General features: G+C 43.8%; 2 protein-coding genes across 11 annotated transcripts in view; one reads left to right on the top strand and one right to left on the bottom strand.

Moving 5' to 3' along the window:
* Positions 1-6,071, top strand: part of Asap2 (ArfGAP with SH3 domain, ankyrin repeat and PH domain 2) — a 130,573-nt gene extending 124,502 nt beyond the window's left edge. For 6 of the 10 annotated variants that reach the window (XM_048804844.1, XM_048804838.1, XM_048804845.1 and 3 more), the window contains 4 exons: positions 529-578; positions 855-1,036; positions 1,401-1,523; positions 3,626-6,071. In XM_048804844.1, coding sequence (XP_048660801.1) covers positions 529-578; positions 855-1,036; positions 1,401-1,523; positions 3,626-3,700 — 430 coding nt within the window. In that variant the 3' untranslated portion in view covers positions 3,701-6,071. The remainder of the gene's footprint in view (positions 1-528; positions 579-854; positions 1,037-1,400; positions 1,524-3,625) is intronic. The other 4 variants (XM_048804843.1, XM_048804846.1, XM_015479996.2 and 1 more) reach the window with 2 other exon arrangements.
* Positions 6,072-6,517: 446 nt separating this feature from the next.
* Itgb1bp1 (integrin subunit beta 1 binding protein 1) lies at positions 6,518-17,904 on the bottom strand. The gene is made up of 8 exons (XM_015479994.2): positions 17,638-17,904; positions 14,500-14,606; positions 13,249-13,353; positions 12,079-12,157; positions 10,223-10,359; positions 8,063-8,155; positions 7,307-7,456; positions 6,518-6,776 (listed from the first exon to the last, which is right to left on the bottom strand). Exons 3-8 carry the CDS (start codon positions 13,318-13,320, stop codon positions 6,705-6,707), a joined length of 603 nt encoding a protein of 200 aa, XP_015335480.1. The 5' UTR covers positions 13,321-13,353; positions 14,500-14,606; positions 17,638-17,904; the 3' UTR covers positions 6,518-6,704.
* Between the last annotated feature and the right edge of the window lie 44 nt (positions 17,905-17,948).

The following is a 17,948-nucleotide window of genomic DNA, read 5'->3' as shown; positions in this document are numbered from 1 at the left end:
ATTGACCCAGGTCTGCCAGTGGCAGGTCTGTGCGGATGACCCCATCTGCCATGCCCCAATTTGTGTTTTCACTTCACAGCTCTGGGTGAGCTGGACCCCGAGCTCACCGAGGGCCTGAGCTGAGGTCAGCCACGTGGGCAGAACCATGGAACAGGGGGCGTGACAACGCTGACCGAGGTGCTTGGCAGGTCCTGGGCCTGAGATTGAGATCTGGCTCCTCCTCTCACATGGAGAGACAAGGCCTAAGCAGGGAAGGGGCTGTACCAATGGCTGGTACCCAGCTTCTAGCCCCAGGCCTGCGTGGACAGAGGTGCTTTGGAAGAGCCCTGGTTTGGGGATGAGGAACCTTGAGTCTGGCACTTTCCCTAGGCTTTTTGTTTTACAAAATAATAATAATAATTGAATGACTGACAGTGAAGTCAGCTCAGGTGTTGAGCTTAAACACAGGTGCGTCCTTGTGAAGGGAATGAGGCTGGGCAGATAACCTCAGGTATCCGTGAGTAAGTCTGCTTTTCTCCTTCTTTGTAGGGCTGACAAACCGACCCCACTGATTAACAAAGGCCAGCCCAGAGGACCTGGTAATTATTTAATTGGGGGCTGGATTTCTTTCTGCTTGGCCCAGGGATGTGTATTTCCAAACAGATGGTCAACCCTGGTCAGGGCCCTGCTGCCCCCCACCTATGGCCATCCCACCCTCCTGGGCCTGGGCCTCCTGCTGCAGAGGCCTGCACCCCGCTCCTCTTTCCTGGGACCCCATTTGTGTTCCCACATCCAGCACCATAAAGGCAGGAGGTTCTTCAGCTTCAAGGGGACTTTTCCCTCAACACTTTACAGCTGAGGAAATCTGCTTTCAGACATGAGACTGTGGCTTAGAGTCATTGTTTACATCTTGTGGTTGCGATTGATGGGGCATCTTGTAAGGTTGCTTCATTTTGGCCCTAAAGCAGTGGATCTTTGTGGAACAGAAGCTCATGGTTCTCTGTCTAATGCTGTGGCCCTGCAGCCCCCTGCGCCCATGCCCAGGAAGTCACAGGCGGTAAGTGGATGTGCCTGCCCTCCTGCCCTGCTCTGGCTGGGTTCCACCTCCCCTGGGGCAGAGGTGGGGGGACTAGGGGCTTCTTCCTGGCGGTGGTTCATGACCTGGGCGCCTGGCAGACTTGGCCCTTTGGCCACAGCTCCACCCCAAACCCTGGCTGCTTCCGTTCCCCACTCTGCTGGGGTCTCACACTTTTCTCTCCCTGGCACCTGAGCTGCCCTGAGAGAGAAGAGCCCCTCTTGGCCCCTGTAGGTTTCCCAGGCCTGGGGAGAGGACCCCAGAGACCAGAAGGAGGCAGGCACCCTGTTCTCTGCCCAAGAGCTTAGACTTTGGCCACACTAACTTTGTCCCTCTCCTCACACAGACCAAGTCGAAGCCCAAGCGGGTCAAAGCGCTGTACAACTGTGTGGCTGACAACCCGGATGAGCTGACCTTCTCTGAGGGAGATGTGATTGTGGTGGACGGGGAGGAGGACCAGGAGTGGTGGGTGAGTCGGGGTGGGCCTGGGGAGGCCTGGGAGCCTGAGAGGCCCGCTCACAGTGAGGTGCTCAGCTGAGCATCGTGCCCTGGTGCCAGCACCCTCTGGTGTCACTCTGTGTGGACAGCTACTTCTGAGGAGCCTCATTTATGCCTGGCGGACTCCTGTCTTGTTTAGGTGGGCAGGGCACTCAGGCTGCAGTTGCCAGAGCACCCCGAGGACCTGAAATGAGACCCCTGTACTTGGAAACCTCGACTTTGCAAGTTAATGATCCCCATGGCCAGAGCAGTATAGCGCGACCTCCAGTGGAAGGCGGCCTCAGGGCAGAGCCCCTAGGGCTGGGCTGGTCCTAAGGCCTCCTGGTGCAGGAGGAGGGTGGGCACAGGTCCTCCCCCAGGGGTCCTAGAAAATCAGACTCTGCCATTGATGGACTGGGGCCTGGCTGACACCTCTGTGAAAGGGAGTTGCCCACAGCCCTGTGGCAGAATGACATGATGACCCCCTGGAGAGGCAGGGGTCCTCAGCTGAGGTGGAGGATTCCATAACTGGAAGGAAGTACATGCGTAAAGCGCCAGGTGGCCTCTGCCCCCTGGTGGTTACGTAGGCCTGGCTCTGTAGCCTGGTCTCAGAGACCAGACAGCTCAGCTGATGCCATGGACACGATTCAGCGAAGTTGCTTTACTTTGTCAAATGCAAGGAGTCTTGATGCTGCCCCTAGTTGCCGTCCCCAGCAGAGCTCCCGCCCTTTTCCACCCTGAGTTCTCTGCCTCCAGGGCCTTTGGTCTCTTGGCCTTGTAGCACTGCCATTGGCTATGTCCACCCATCTTTCTGGGGCCTTGGGCCTCTGAGAGGTGAAAAGTGCTTATGGGTCAAGGGCTCCTTCTGTCTTCTTTGCCCAGCACAGGCAGCAGCAGGAGCCGCAGCTCTTGGTTCTGCTGGGCTCCAGGCATGTGGCTGGGCTGGGTAAGGAGCCAGTGGGCAGAAGGAAACAGGTCTGGTCTGGTCCTATCCCTGCCGACAGCCCACCGTATGGATGGGACTCCAGCCAGGCAACAGGCTTAGCCGTACAGAAAATGCCTGTTGTCTCCAAAGCCTTGGAGAATAGAAAGGTATAATGAAGAAAGAAAATGTTTCCCATAACCAGCCTGTCCTCCTAAAAAAAACCATATATATATATATCATATATCATATATATGATATATATATGATATATATATATATATGATATATATATATATATATATATATATATATATATATAANATATGATATATATATATATATGATATATATATATATATATATATATATATATATATATAAATTGTAGCTGGACACAATACCTTTATTTATTTATTTATTTACTTACTTATTTATTTATTATGTGGTGCTGAGGATCGAATCCAGTGTCTCACGCATGCGCGGCAAGTACTCTACCACTGAGCCACAACCCCAGTCCCACCACCATTTATATTTTGACAGTTTTCTTCTAGGCTTGTATTTGCCTTCGTAATTTACATTGTTGAAATCATACTTGGGTCTAATTTATATAATCTACCCAGAGTAAAAAATAAATGGGTTTTTCTTGAAGCTTTCCACAAATGCATGGTGAGATTTAAATGAACACCTTGTCCACATCCTATGACTTTGCAGCCAACAGACTTCTGACAGTTTCAGAACTAGGGAGTGGCTCAGTGGTAGGGCATTTTAGCATGTGCAGGGCCCTGGTTCAATCCTTAGCACCCCACAAAAAAAAGAAAGAAAGAAAGAAAGGTCGAGACAAACTTCTGACAGTTTTTTCATTCACTAAAAATAAGCTAAGTGGGGAGTGGTGACCAGCCAGCACCCCGCATGCCCCCAGCATTACCCACACATCTCAGGGTCATGTGAGGTCCTTGAGTGTGGGAGCCACACTCTATTGCAAACATGAAGGGGAGCAAGAAAGAAAGAATAACGTTAACACAGCTGTTCTACCCAGTCAGTCTTTGGCAGCAGAAATCATTCTGAACACAGGTATCCTCTTCCCAGGCCTCCTTTTCAAGTGCTATAATGCTCTCCAAAGCTTCTAAATTTGAAATTTTTGTAACAATCCAAATTTTTATTCATTTCAGATTGGCCACATCGATGGAGATCCCAGTCGCAAAGGAGCATTCCCTGTATCATTTGTGCACTTTATTGCTGACTGAATTGCTACTGAACAAAAGCCTTTCCTTAACAGTTATGTTCTTGTTTCATTACTGGTACCAAAATTCTTGCCAGAAAACCCGTTTTCATGGTAGCTCATTTTCTCTCACTGTTAAGTTTTAAGAGTTCAAAGGCAATTTTATATATATTAAGTGAATTGTTTTTATAATTTGTAGTTTTCATGAAACATTGCTATACTTTTATTAGGAAAAACTGAATTTCATAAAAGGTGAACTGAAGTTATTTTAACTACATAACTGAGATCCTGCATCTGTAGGATGCATCTACTGCTAAACTTACAAGATGGTCAATGAGGAATATTGAAAATTATTCCTGCTTTCCTTGGCCCAATTCTGGAGTTGTGACCAGTAGCATGGTTATTATTTTAGGAAGCCAGTAAACTGCTGCTTCAAAAGTCCTGGACTCTCCTTAAAATGCCATCAGTTCACCTTTAAAGACACTTATTCTTTTGAAACCCACCCAGTGTCCATTTAAAGCAACTTGGAAATTTACGTATTAGCCTTGTACTTTCTAGCCCTAACCTGTGAGGTTGCACCCATCACGGCTTCTGCATGTGTTTATGATCTGTTGTGAACAATCAAACTTAGCAGAACTACTGATGGGTTATTACAGCAAACAGTCATAGAAGTTCATGCCATTCCAGGAGGTTATATAAACTGCATTTCCTGAAATTGGTTAAAAACTAAGGATGATGGATTGCAAAACAGTTCTTTAAACTAGCTTCTATGCTGTAGGTGTTTTGGAATTTGCCTTCTTCAACTTCCCCTATCATTCAAGAAAGCAAATGTACACAAGTAGAATACTGTGGCTCAGACCCCGGAACAGAACCACGTTCCCTGCTGTTTCCTGTAGTCACTGCCTTCCCTTCCTAGCTTGCGAGGACATTCACTCAGCTTAGTGTCTTGTATTTATATAATATGCCAACAGGAATGGTAGCTACACTGTAAGTCTTGAAATCTAACCTGTCCCTTTGTTTGTACTCAAGAGCATATCAGAAATCTGTAGGTCCCAGGTAATACAGTTCTCCCACACATCCCAGTTCTACTATCTAAGGCCATCATGTCACTCCTGAACGTACATTACTTGGGGAAGGGGTGGGAATTAGGTTGTATGCGGTAGAATCAAAACTCATTAGTTTAATGAACTTGACTGTCATACCTCTAGTAATCATGAGCATAAGATTCATAGTAGGATTATTGGAAATTTTGGCACTCTTTCAGAATAAATAGGCATGTGATGCCCACTTGGACTTGGAACAAAAGTAAAGGAATAAATTTATAGGCTTGGAAAGCAAGGCAAAAGTGCTCTTGTTGCATTTGTTATGATGGTACATTTGATTGAAGCAGCTTGTCTTTTTATTATATAAGACTCTTACGTGTGGAGTCTCTTTTTTTCCCCCCCCTTGGCGTGTTTTGTTTGCTATGATCAAGGAAGACACAACAAACTGGAATGTTGTATGATGTTGTATAGCAATTGCTTTTTGCCTTTCAACATTCCAGTAAAAACGTGTTCTATCTGTAAGCCTTTTTTTTTTTTTAAAGCACTACATCTATTTTCACTACTTGTTAATTTCTGTTGTTTGAACCCTTCACTTGGCCAACTTCTCATAGATTTAAGAGTGAACAGATGTATTTTGCACAGCGCACGTCTCCTAACTGGGGAACAACCTCCCGCATCTGTACCTTATCGTCAGCCTCTGACGACCTGGTGCCTGCTAAGCAATCAAGTTGACTCACACGAACATTTGAACTCCAGACCCAAACCAAACACCAGGTTCCCTGGTACATGAATTCCTAGGAAATATTTTTCCAGTCTACAATTTGGTGGTGCTATTGTGCAGTAATTAATAATACTTTTGCCAGAGGAGAAATTCTATTAATTTCCCTACTAGTATCCTTTCCTAGTTATTTGCTCTTTGCAAATTCAAAAAAAAAAAAAAAGGAAAAAAAACTGAGAAAGGAAACACTGTAGATATCTATTTAAAGTTTACGTTTCATAAACTTCAGCTGCAGGATTCTGGCATTTGGCATGCCACTTTTCCACCAGGTCTGATTTCTAGGGATGGCGACTCAGAAACAGGTGCACAGATTAGTCGTTCCTGTGGGACCTGTTAAGGGCGGATATGGACACGCAGCCTAGAATGCTATTTTGAGATGTATGATACTCAATTCATTAACTTGTTTACTTTGGTCTAGTTGCAGCGCAACTGTATATATTGTATAACCTAAACTGATTCTTATTTTCATTGTCCTTAATGCAGTGATGTATAATTAGAGCATGTTTAATTCAAGTTTACTCTTCTTGTTAACTAGTCATTTGACTGGAAAAAAAAATAAAGTACTTTTAAATGGATGTGGTCTTATTTTTAATCTTTAAAGTGTTAAATATTCAGTCCTTTTTTAAAAACAAATAAGTATACTAGTGCACTATTCATGAGATCCTTTAAACATATACGTTTAGCATGAGTAGTAATCTTTTAAAGTGCTCTTAACTCTGAGATAAACACGTATAATCTTGCCAACACACTCCTGAAAATTTACTTCATGTCTTAAGTTGACAGTGCCACTGTTCCAAGCCAGCATGAGCTCTGCCTGCCTCTCCCTCCAAACCAGTGATACCATGTCACTGGGAAGCCACATGGGGTGGGGTTCCTCAGTCTTCCTCAGGCATATCCTCCATATTATTCAGAGGGAACTTACATGACACTTCAGTGTCAAGCTGATTTGCATTTTCAAATGACTGGATGGGGTTCTTTTACTCCCAGAAAGTAGATAGTTCATTGAGAGTCAACTCACATGTTTAATTAGACATATTTTAATACAAAAACAAATGGTCAATAGTGTAGACATTGCACTTTCTTCAGAAAATTGGAGCAGGGCATCACCTCATCTTTCTGTAATAGTTCAGCATTGCAGATTGAAAGCAGATGAGAGAAAACAGCTGGACTCTCGGGTGAGGTTGGCTTCCTTCGCCTGAGTGCAGAGTTCAGGATTTCTCAGAGGTTAACACGGCGTCAAACGCAGTGGACAAAACTTTGCAGATTGCCTGTGCTTGTTCCTGTGTTGCACAAGAAGGTGCAGTAAGAGTGGAGCGCACACGTCTCTTCCTAAACCTGGCCTGACCAGCAGGGGCCTCACCTGGCCCTTTAAACAGGTTTCTCTTCCAACCCTACACCTCAACATGTGCCCGTGCCTGGAGCTCCCCGCCACATGGGCCCCCTTCCTAGGAGCAGTGCAGACAATAAACAGCACTGTGCCTGAGAGCAGGGTGAGGACCACACACAGGAATGGAGGGAGCCTCTGGTGACAGAGGGCACACTCTTCCTCACCCACTTAATGTCTACTGAGAATGTTAGGTTCAGGCACAGGTGACTCCTGGACCTGCCAGAAATAAGCTGGCAGCCTGCCGAATGCCTGGACACCTACCTGGCTGCCCTAAGCTCCTGGGTGCACGCACTCATTCTGAGGCCAGGTATTAAGTACACAATGGAGAGCGTTTCCCCAGTCCCTGAACAAGCAGTACACATATAGTCTCAGTTTGGGCACTGGGGGAATAAGGGACCAACCACAGTAACTCAAAAGTCTTACCAGGCTGTGGCACTGATAGACCCACAGGCTGTATTCTTCATTACTTGCGTCTGTGGTCTTAAGAGCCAGTAAGCTTTTTCCTGCCCCGAGGCCGTCATCATAACACACCATCCGGATGATTAAATACAGAGCATGCCTGTGTAACACGTCCTGCAGAGATCAGGCCGTCAGAGAGGTCCTGGCTGTTTTCAGTATCTCAGTTCTAATGACATTCTCACAGGTGGGACATGGGAGGCTCAGCAGCACATCCTTGGATCTGACAGAAAGCAGCTGTGTGGCATCTCACCCCCCAGGACATGCTGGTGTGGCCAGTTAGGAGGCAGTGTGCTTCAGGCCCACACCTTCCCAACTCAAACCCAGGGCCAGGAACCAGGTCCAGTCTCATCTCTGTCCAGGCTTCCTAGCCAGCTGCTCTTGACTGACTCAGTTTAAAAAGTCTCACTTTTATAATAGAGTGAAAATCACTCTATTATACTTCTGAGGGGAAACATCAGCAATCTTTCCACATGATACTTTACTGAGATTACTAGTTGCTTATGCTTTGTTGGCATGACTTTAACTTTTATTTATTTATTTTTTGATACCTGGGGTTGGGGTGCTGCGTGTACACAACTTACAAAGGAAGTCCCTGCTCACCCTAAGAAATGGTCCCATTTAAGAACAGCTGCCAGCCACTATGCACACAGGAGACCTAACTGAAAGGCCTGGATTCCCTATTTGCTAAAAAAGTTTTCCTTAATAAATGGTATTACTTACATACTGATCTGACGTTGATACTTTTATCCCATACTTGGAAACTCCCATAATAAATTCTTCCTCCAGAGGAACAAAAGGCAACTTTCCATCTTGCTTTAAAGTAGAAATAAAATACGATATACATTAAAGTCTTAAGTCTTTTGAGTCACTTAGTATCTGGTTGTCACAACCGCAAGCCCTTTAGCGAATGTGGGGTACACAGTAGACAACTTCTCCCCAAAAAGGCAGAAGAAAAATCTCCCCATCTTTGAACTTTCACAGTCCACAAATTGAGCTCAGTCTACTTCCCACACACTGTTCTACTCCTTTGTCTTGGTGTGAACCCTAATTCCAAACTGAGATATTTCACTGAGGCCGATGAGCTTAAAATGATTACGTAAGAAAATGAAGGTCTTGATTTAGATTTTAAAATACTTAAAAGCTTACATCAGTGCCAGGACATGGACTGATGGGGAAGAGAGGCCACAGAAACCATCCTTCTCATCATTTTCTGTCCTACCTAGAGGGCAAGATGCCAGGCTCTCCCACACCTGGGGCTACAGGAGAGGCTGCCAATGAACATAAACATGTTCATCAGCATTTTGAGCTGTTCAGAAATAAGTGAAATAGCACAGGAGGCCTGAAGACTGCCCTAGCAGATTACCTGGTTTTATATGCCTAATTTGTCTTCACTAAATATTGGCAGTCAGCAGATGTTCTGTACTGTAAATGTTTTTGCAGAACACTGAATCATAGTCAATAACTATCCAAACACCTTAACTGTTGGGCCACTATGATGTTATATTGAAAATTCATATCTCACAGTGAGTTTTAAAAACACTGGATAATAGTAATGCTATTGTTAATAATGGCATTTTAACAAGCAAAAATTCTATGGCTCAGGGCTGGGGCTGGGGCTGGGGCTGAGTGGTAGAGTGCTCTCCTGGCGCGTGTGAGGCACTGGGTTTGATCCTCAGCAACACATAAAAATAAAATAAAGACTATTGTGTCCACCTACAACTAAATATAAATATATATATATATATATATTCTATGGCTTTATGAGAAATGTAGCAATCCTCATAGAAATGAAAATCACTCTATTATACTTCTGAGGGGAAACATCAGCAATCTTTCCACATGATACTTTACTGGGATTAGTAGTTGCTTATGCTTTGTTGGCATGACTTTAACTTTTATTTATTTTTTTGGAACCAGAGATTGATTCCAGAAGTGCTTAACCACTGAGCCACACCCCTAGCTCTTTTTTATATATTTTATTTAGAAACAGGGTCACATTGAGTTGCTTAGGGCCTCACTAACTTGCTGAGGCTGGCCTTGAATTCACAATCCTGCCTGAGCATCCTGAGCCACTAGGATTACAAGCATGTGCCACTGTGCCTGGCCGGAATGACTTTAAATTCCAAGCTAAGTGCAGGGATAACTAATTGAATTAGTCCAGGCTACCAAGAATTTTCTGTTAAATGGCAAATTAGATTCACTTATTTCCTTCTAGACAGAAATAACTTCCTTTATTTTCATGAAGATATGAGTCATTACATTTAATATCCCCATGATTAAAAAGATTGTGCATACTTAAAATTAACTAACTATGTAAGCCTTGTTTTATCCACTTCCACCTCAGGAGTATACAGATCTTATGACATTTTATGCACTGACTTTATAGCTTTGATTTATCTTCAATTGCATTCTTAATTTTCCTGCATGATGATATATTTTTGAAACCCACTTCACCTCAATTCTCGTTGAGGAAATAGGGTGTGAAATAAGTAGACATGTTAGGTCAACAGTGCTATGAGTAAGTTTCCAAAGAGATGAAACTAGTTGTGGGGCAAACATCTGCCAGGTTGTTTCAAAGAAAAACCTATAGGGTGGAAGCAGTCACAACTTCTGTTCCTAAATAAGATGTCGGTCTACACCAGGAAAGTGAAAAGCTCTCTGTGTGAAGGGAGAAACCCTTTCTGTGAAACTTGATCTTCAGGGCATCTTGTATAAACCAGGGCCACCAAGCTCTGGCCCAGGATGACAGCGTACTTCATCAAAAGACAGAAGAGCGCCATCCAGTGACCAAGAGCAAATGTATTATCCAAGGCCATGTCACCAGTTTGGTCTCATAACCACAGGCTTTAAACTGAAAAAAACAATCTTTTTTCTTTTTACCTGGGCAACATCTATATAATTTATCAGGTCTAGTGGTCCTTCCAGGACTTTTCCCTCAGAGAGTTTCAGCTTCTCAATGGCACCAACATACTTTACTCGAAATTCTGCACAAGTATCTAAGTTATTGTTGCTTTGTCCTAAAGGTGAAAAAAAAAAAATTGTGATGATGAGACTTCAAAAGAAATACTTGCTTTGCAGGATTTCCTCAGTCCCTGCCCAAATCAAAAATAGACTTTCATTAGAATATGATCTTTAATTATAAAATTTTAAGATGCAAAATTTCTTGATGTAATAGGGAAGAACTTAACATTTCATTGATTTTTTTTTCCTTAGCAACTCACAGTGTACTAAATGTATAAAGACCTCAATATTAGAAATAAAGTAATATTGATAACCTTCATATCAAAGCAATGAATGGGAGAAAGAAAGGTCAACTAAACAACGATTCAATGATTGGGTACTTTTTGGTATTTGAGATTGAACCCAGGGAAGCTAAACCACTGGGCTACATCCTCAGCCCTTTTTTTTAATTTATTTTATTTTGAGACAGGGTCTAATTAAGTTGCTTGGGGCCTTGCTAAATTTCTGAGGCTGGCTTTGAACTTATGATCCTCCTGCTTCAGCCTCCCAAGCCACTGGGATTAGAGGCATGCACAACCATACCCAGCTGATTATTTTTATAATGCATAATGATGCTTATTTTTGGTTTCTATCTCTCTTCACTACAACTTTCTCTCCTGATTCAGGGTATCTGCTCTTTCACTACCATTTAGTCAGAGAAGACCAAGGTTTTGTTTTTTTTTCTTAAAGTAGATGGAATAATGCCAGACAAGAAAGTCCCTCATTACAACAACTGGTGTGCGCTGTAAAATCTAGCCAATACAACTTATTACAAGTGACATATGATATCCTGCTAAGAAAACATTATCTGATTACTTTTAGATTGTGTTGTGTAATAAAAAAATCACGAGATTTTTAAAAACTTAAGTGTCTAGAAGTAAAGATAATGGACTTTATGATACAACATTCTCTTTTTTAGATCAATTAGTCTATGACTATGATTCTATTTTAGAAAAGAAAATTAATATAAGTATTTCCAATTAGTTACCAGCTATTTATTTATAGAGCTTGGATAGGAATCACATTTTGATTTCTAAGGAGCTACTATCAGATACCTGCAAACAGTCTGTGAGGATCTGTGATAATTACCTGTATTCCTGCTGGTCATGAGCTAGTATATGTCCAGGTAGCCCTCAAGGTAAATGGCTCTGTAACATTTATCACCAGTATATTTGTCTTGTTCTCATAAACAACCTGAGTCCAGTATAATCCACTCTCTGCCACTCTAGTCCTTAAAATGATATTTTGAAATTCTAAATTATGGCCACATGATGTTTTCAAACATTTTTGCTCTAGGTCCCACAAAGAACACTTTGCACACGTGCCTGAGCCTAGCTCGAGGGCCTGCATTTTCACCAACCACACCACACCCTCAAACTGCATCCCAGCAAATTTTGGTCCATTTCTAAACTCTAGTCAAAAGTGGTAGAGGAAGCACATGTGGTGGTTTTCGCCTGTAATCCCAGGGATTCCGGAGGCTGAAATGGGAGGATAGCTAGTTGGAAGACAGCCTTAGCAAATTAGAAGGCCCTAGGTAACTTAGTGAGACCCTATCTCAAAAAATAAAAAGGACTGGCATGTGGCTCAGTGGTAAATCACCCTGAGTTCAATACCCAGGGCAAAAAAAAAAAAAAAAAGGCAGAAGAAAGGAAGAAAACTGGAAATGCGAAAGAACTGCCATCTAGCAAAATATCCAAGCAGAGCCATCGATGCGTGGGGTCATTCCTCTTACGCACCTGAGCTTTTGGTGGAGTCTGTATCGAGGCTGGCCACAGTGCTGGATCGGGACAGGCCCCCAAGGCTGGAATCTACAGACTGAGGAGTAGAGAGCAAGTCAAGAAGAAGCATACACAGTGAGAAGCCCTGAACTCGCTGAATTCCACTACTAAACATATTCACATTATGCTGTTGAGCCAATACATATAAAATCAGGCCAATTATCCAGGCAGACGCACTGGAACAGATTTTCCTGAAGACGTACTCTCCAGCAAACATTAAAAACCACGTCAGTGCAACTGCTCATCCTATCACACAGCACCAGACACAGGTGGCATTGTCATCTTGGTCTAAGCCTAAGCCCTTCCCTCCACCTCCTTTCCAACATGCCTACATTTACGTCCTCCATGAAGATCTGCACCCTGCTTTCCTATTATTTCCACAGAACCTGAAATTAACCCTGTCCAGAAAGCCAGGCAGGGAGTGAGGTTTAACAAACCAGGAAAGAGGCCAGAGGTAAGTGACTGACCCCAGGTCACATTTGGTAAATCCCTCAGGTCTTGAGTCATTTCTAATGTGGTGTCCACAATAGGGTCTTCCTGCAGCAGTCTCAGGTTCACCAGCAGGCCAGGCCTTAACCACCAGGGTTTACTGACCAACAAACCCTTAGGTCAAAGTTTAAAAATCCTTTACATAGTAGTTTTTCACCAGTGTGCTTCATTTCATAGATGTGTATAAGAAATAAGATCTGGGAAAACTTTCATTCAAAAGGTTTGTTTTGCATAAATTAAACCTATACATGCCTTCAAGCTACTTTTAAAAAGTCTTGTATACAGTTATTAACCAATCTCACTGCTATGTAAACATTGTCATATCCACAACAAATTCTAAAATCCGAGAGATGATACCCCTCATATCTGCAATTTCCATTATTTAAAAAAAAAATTAAATAGTGTTAGTTTCAATGAGACCATTCCTAGTTGTGTCCCATCTAGAGTAATAGATTTAAGAATTTCAGAAAAATCTACCAAGACATAATAAATTAAACAAAAAATGCGTAAAATGGACATGAAGATTCATGCAGTTGGAAGGCTGTGGGAGGCCTGCAAAGTTTATGCCTTCTGTGCAGCTCCAGCTGCAAGAATTCACTTCTCTCTGCTAAGTACGCGGCTCCAGGCCAGGTCCCCTACCTTGCTCTTGGTACTGATTTCACTACTTTGGGAACTGCTACTACTGTGTCGCTTTTTGCCTTTCCGAAACATTTTTCACCATAGCACGTGATCCAGAGAAGAGCCCTAGAAGAACAATGTTAGCAACAGCGACGTCAAGGAAAGCAACATCAGATCACTCTAGGCACTGCAGGAGTAAAAACCAATTCCTCCAACTCTCAGGAGTGCATCCTGAGATGCACTCCTTTACTTAAAATGGAAATACTTTCCCCTGGATACTCTTCTTGTTCATTCTTTTTTCCTATTAAATTGCAAAAAGCTGTGCTGGGTGTAGCTGTGTGGTAGAGGACTTGCCTAGCGTATGTGAGGCCCCAGGTTCAAACCCCAGCACCACGTTAAAAAAAATTATACACATCTAACAATAAGTTGAGAGGCAGAAACACTGTCCTACAGAGAAGCGAGGAAACATAGGTAAGATCACGTCCTTGGCTGTTCAAGTTCAGTTCTCACTCTGGCTGATTCATGACGGGCACAACACGTGCTGAACTGCTCACCACCCAGGTGCTGGGATTCAGTTCCTGCTCCAGGTTCACACCCTATGCTTGGTGGGACTAAAACAAGGCACACACCTCTCAGAAATGAGCATTTTTCTTGAAGTCTGGAAAATCTTTTTTATTTTTTTATTTTTTAGTTGTACATGGATAGCTTTATTTATTCATTTATTTTTATGTGGTGCTGAGGATTGAACCCAGGACCTTCCATGTGCTAGGCAAGTGCTCTACCACTGAGCCACAACCCCAGACCTGGAAAACACTGACATGAAAACGTTCCCCCCCACCCTCCCTGCTCCAGTAAGGCCAGGCAGGGAGATGACTTTAAGTGACTCAGAGTCTTGCTACGTGGATCTTTCCTTCCCCACACGTCAATTTTTTTTTTTAATAATACCTTTCAAATGTTAGTGATATCTTCCCATGTCCTGGCAGCAACATTCCCCTTGGAATTTTAAGCTGCAGGATGTTGCAGGTCACAGAACTCCACCATACTGTCTCCTGGGACCTCACCAACCTGTGGCACATTCACCTGTTCCACAGATGTTCCTAGAGGCCAGGAACATGCCACAGACTGCCTCATGCTCCAGGAAGGGAGGACATAATCTGTATTTTATGGATGCGGGAACTGTGACCCAATTTTCAAGAGAATTTATGAATAAGACAGCCTAACTTATTTTAACCAAAAATCTATCTCTACAGAAAGAACAGGAAATGTGCTTACTGTGGAAGTGAACAGGATTTTATTGTCTTCAAAGGCTCCACAGAGGGCAGTCTGCACCACAGTTTCCTTCCATTCTGACGGTCAAGCCTTTCAGAGGAGCAGTGCACCTGGTGAAGGAACGAGAATGAGGACATCAAAAGCCCCTGGTCTTGCACAGGTTTCTTTGTATTTGGAGACCCCACTCTCAGTCCACTCAGTAGGCCCCTGGCCATGCCTGACCACTGAGCCCAAGCTTTGTATAGTCAGCCTTGTCATCCACTTTCTTTCTATACTTTGCTATATTTATGGAAAAGATTTGATTCAGTCACTCATTCCTGAGTGATTAGTGAGCAACTCAGAGGTGCTGGAGGTATATCAGAGACAAAGGTCAAGCCTCTGACCTCAAGGGCTATATTTTTAAAGGGAGCAGATAGACCAACAAGAAAAACAAACATAAAATGTATTATTAGAGAACAATAGTTCCTATGAGGAAAGCTGAAGCAGGTTAAGGAGGAGGGGATGTGATCAGAGAAGAGAGGGGGCTGTTTTGGAGTACTGGGAATTGAACTCAGGGCCAAGGGTATCCCACCACTGAGCTACATCTGCACCTCCAACACTGGCTTTTTAAAAAATATTTATTTATTTTTTAGGTGTAGTTGGACACAATACCTTGGTTTTATTTATTTATTTTTATTTGGTGCTGAGGATCGAACCCAGGGCCTCAGACGCGCTAGGTGAGTGCTCTAATGCTGAGTCACAACCCCAGCCTCCCCCCTCCCACACACTGGCTTTTTATTTTTATTTTTTTTAAAGAGAGGGAGGGAGAGAGAGAGAGAGAGAGAGAGAGAGAGAGAGAGAGAGAATTTTTTAATATTTATTTTTTAGTTTTCGGCAGACACAACATCTTTGTGGTGCTGAGGATTGAACCCGGGCCGCACGCATGCCAGGGGAGCGCGCTACTGCTTGGGCCACATCCAATTTCTATTTTGAGATAGGGTCTCAGCAAGTTGACCAGATTGACCTGGAACTTGCAACCCTCCCTTCAGCTGAAGCCTGAATGAAGAAGGGCAGGTGACTGGTGGAGGAAATGCTCCAGGTATACAGGTGAGCATAAGGAGCCTCAGGAAGTGTGCTGGTATGAGCACAGTATGAGGCCAACGCAGCTAGGGCAGGAGAAACAGAAAACATGACAGAAGGCCTGGCAGGTCACGCGAACAATGTGGTTTGACTTGAGTTTAATAGGAAAACTAGAGGCTTTTAAAAGGCAGTCGGGGGCACGATTAGATTTCTGGTTTTAAAAATTACTCTGGCCACAGGTGGAAAAGTAACTGCATGGGATAAAAGCAAAACAGAGAGGTTAGATGGCTATTGCAGGAAGCTTCAGAGGACAGCTTTTCAGTAAGGGAGAAATGGCAGGAGAGCCTTATTCCCAGATCCACACAAAACTGGGTTAATGAAGCAGCATAAAGTACATAAAGTAAGTGGTCTTTAGCAGGTTAAAATGTTCGTATGTAACATTTAAAACACAGGAGCCCTGTGGACACCAAAATCCCCCAATGCTCAAGCCCTTGATGCAAAGCAACATAGTACCTACACATTACCTATGTGTGTCTCCCCTCCCTGTACACTTTAAATCATCTCTAAATTACTTAGCATGCCTAATATATGATGTAAATGCTAGGGGAGTAGTGGTTATACCATATTATTTAGGGAAAAATGTCAAGAAAGTCTTACATGGTCAGTAATATGCAATATTTTGCAAATGTTTTCAATCTGGGGTTGGCTGAATCCAAAAATGTGGAACTCATGGACATGGAGAGCTGACTACACATATATACACATATTTGTATAAAGGCACTCCTGTAATGCCTTTGCAACTCCATAAGACTTGCATTTCAACTTCGATCCAGGAGCTTAGCGCGGGGGTGGGGGTGGGGGCACTTTGATATCTACTGCCATTTTGATGCATGTTCTTAAGAAAAACATTCTTGCCTTTAAATTACTCTTGCATAAAAATGAGGCCAAAGATACTGATTGTCACTTGGATGTTCCACAGGCTCATTAAATGCACAAAAATGTCTAAAGCTGAACACATCATCTTCCCCTCCAGATCTGCTCCTCCCTCACTTCTCCCTCTTAAGAAATTATATTATTGCTGGTAGCAACCAGGAAATCCACTCACTATCCTTCAGTTCCCACATCTAATCAGGCACCAAGACCCCTTGTTTATACCTGCAGAGTTCTCTAATCCAGCTCTAGAACAGGCTCCACATCGTCACTAGATAACTACACAGCTAATTTTTCAACATCCAATGGAAGTGGTAGATCCTCAACCTACAAAATGTGCAAGTATACAGGGTGTGGAATATAATTTAAAGAATCCACAAACCTACTGAGGATATTTCATGGATAAGTGGACTTGTCCTATGGGACTCCTTGCCACTCTAAATCTACCAAGACACTTCAGCCAAAAGGATTAAAATAATTTCTTTCAAACACAAATCTGAGACTACTAGCATGCTTGAAATGTTAGAGACTAAAGTCACAGTTCTTCCTCAGGACATGCATGGACCTCCATGACCCATTCCTCCCTGCATTTTCCACTGCACCTGTAGTTCATCTCTCAGCCATGCAAAGCTGCCTTGATTCTCCATAGCACTATGCTCCATGTTCCCACACTTTGCTCCCACATTTTCTCACTTGAAATACTCCTCACATTTTAGTTACTGGCTATTATTTTTCATTTCAGGCTGCTTCTTTTCTAAAAAACCTCGGCTCTCCAGGTTGAGTTAAGGGACTCAGAGCATGAACATACACCTAATCATAGCATTCCGAACTGCTACCACTTATAATTCTATCTCCAAAGTAGCCAAAGACAGGGCTGTTACTCTCTGTACACCCACCGAGCAACAGTGGACTTGCTCTGTACACCCACCGAACAACAGTGGACCAGTTCATGAAGCCAAGAACTGGTTAGAGCTACAGGAACCGCTAACCCTTCACCTGACCACCACTGTTATAGTAGGACAACGTGTTCACAAGAGGTCGCCAAGGCGCCAAGAGAGCCAGTGACGTGCCCAAGGTCACCAGGCTAAGAGCTGACAGGCCAAGTTTGGGACCTAGACAGAGCCAGCTTCAAAGCTCTTTCTAGACACCCACCTGCGTCGTACATGTCACCGGTGCAAAGGATGCAACAGTAAACGACAGAACCCTTGCCCGACTGTAGCGATGCCAAGGGGAGAAGGGCACGCGCGAGAAGGCAGTGAGCTTCTCGCCTCGCTCTGCCCCGGGCACCGCGGACCTGGCCCAGGAACCGCCCACAGCTCGGCGCTCCGGCCCCGGCGCCCTCGGCCGCTCAGCACAACAGAACCGACCTCTGGCATCCTCCCTCGCCCAGCCGCTCCCCGGCCCGGGTGCCCGCATCTAGGACCTCCGAGGGAGGGCGGGTCCCCACGACACCACAGACTCCC

This window comes from Marmota marmota, unplaced genomic scaffold (genome assembly GCF_001458135.2).
Source record: "Marmota marmota marmota unplaced genomic scaffold, marMar, whole genome shotgun sequence".
Taxonomy (NCBI): Eukaryota; Metazoa; Chordata; class Mammalia; order Rodentia; family Sciuridae; genus Marmota; species Marmota marmota.
The sequence above is the reverse complement of the archived record's forward strand: the minus strand, read 5'-3'. Positions and strand labels throughout refer to the sequence as shown.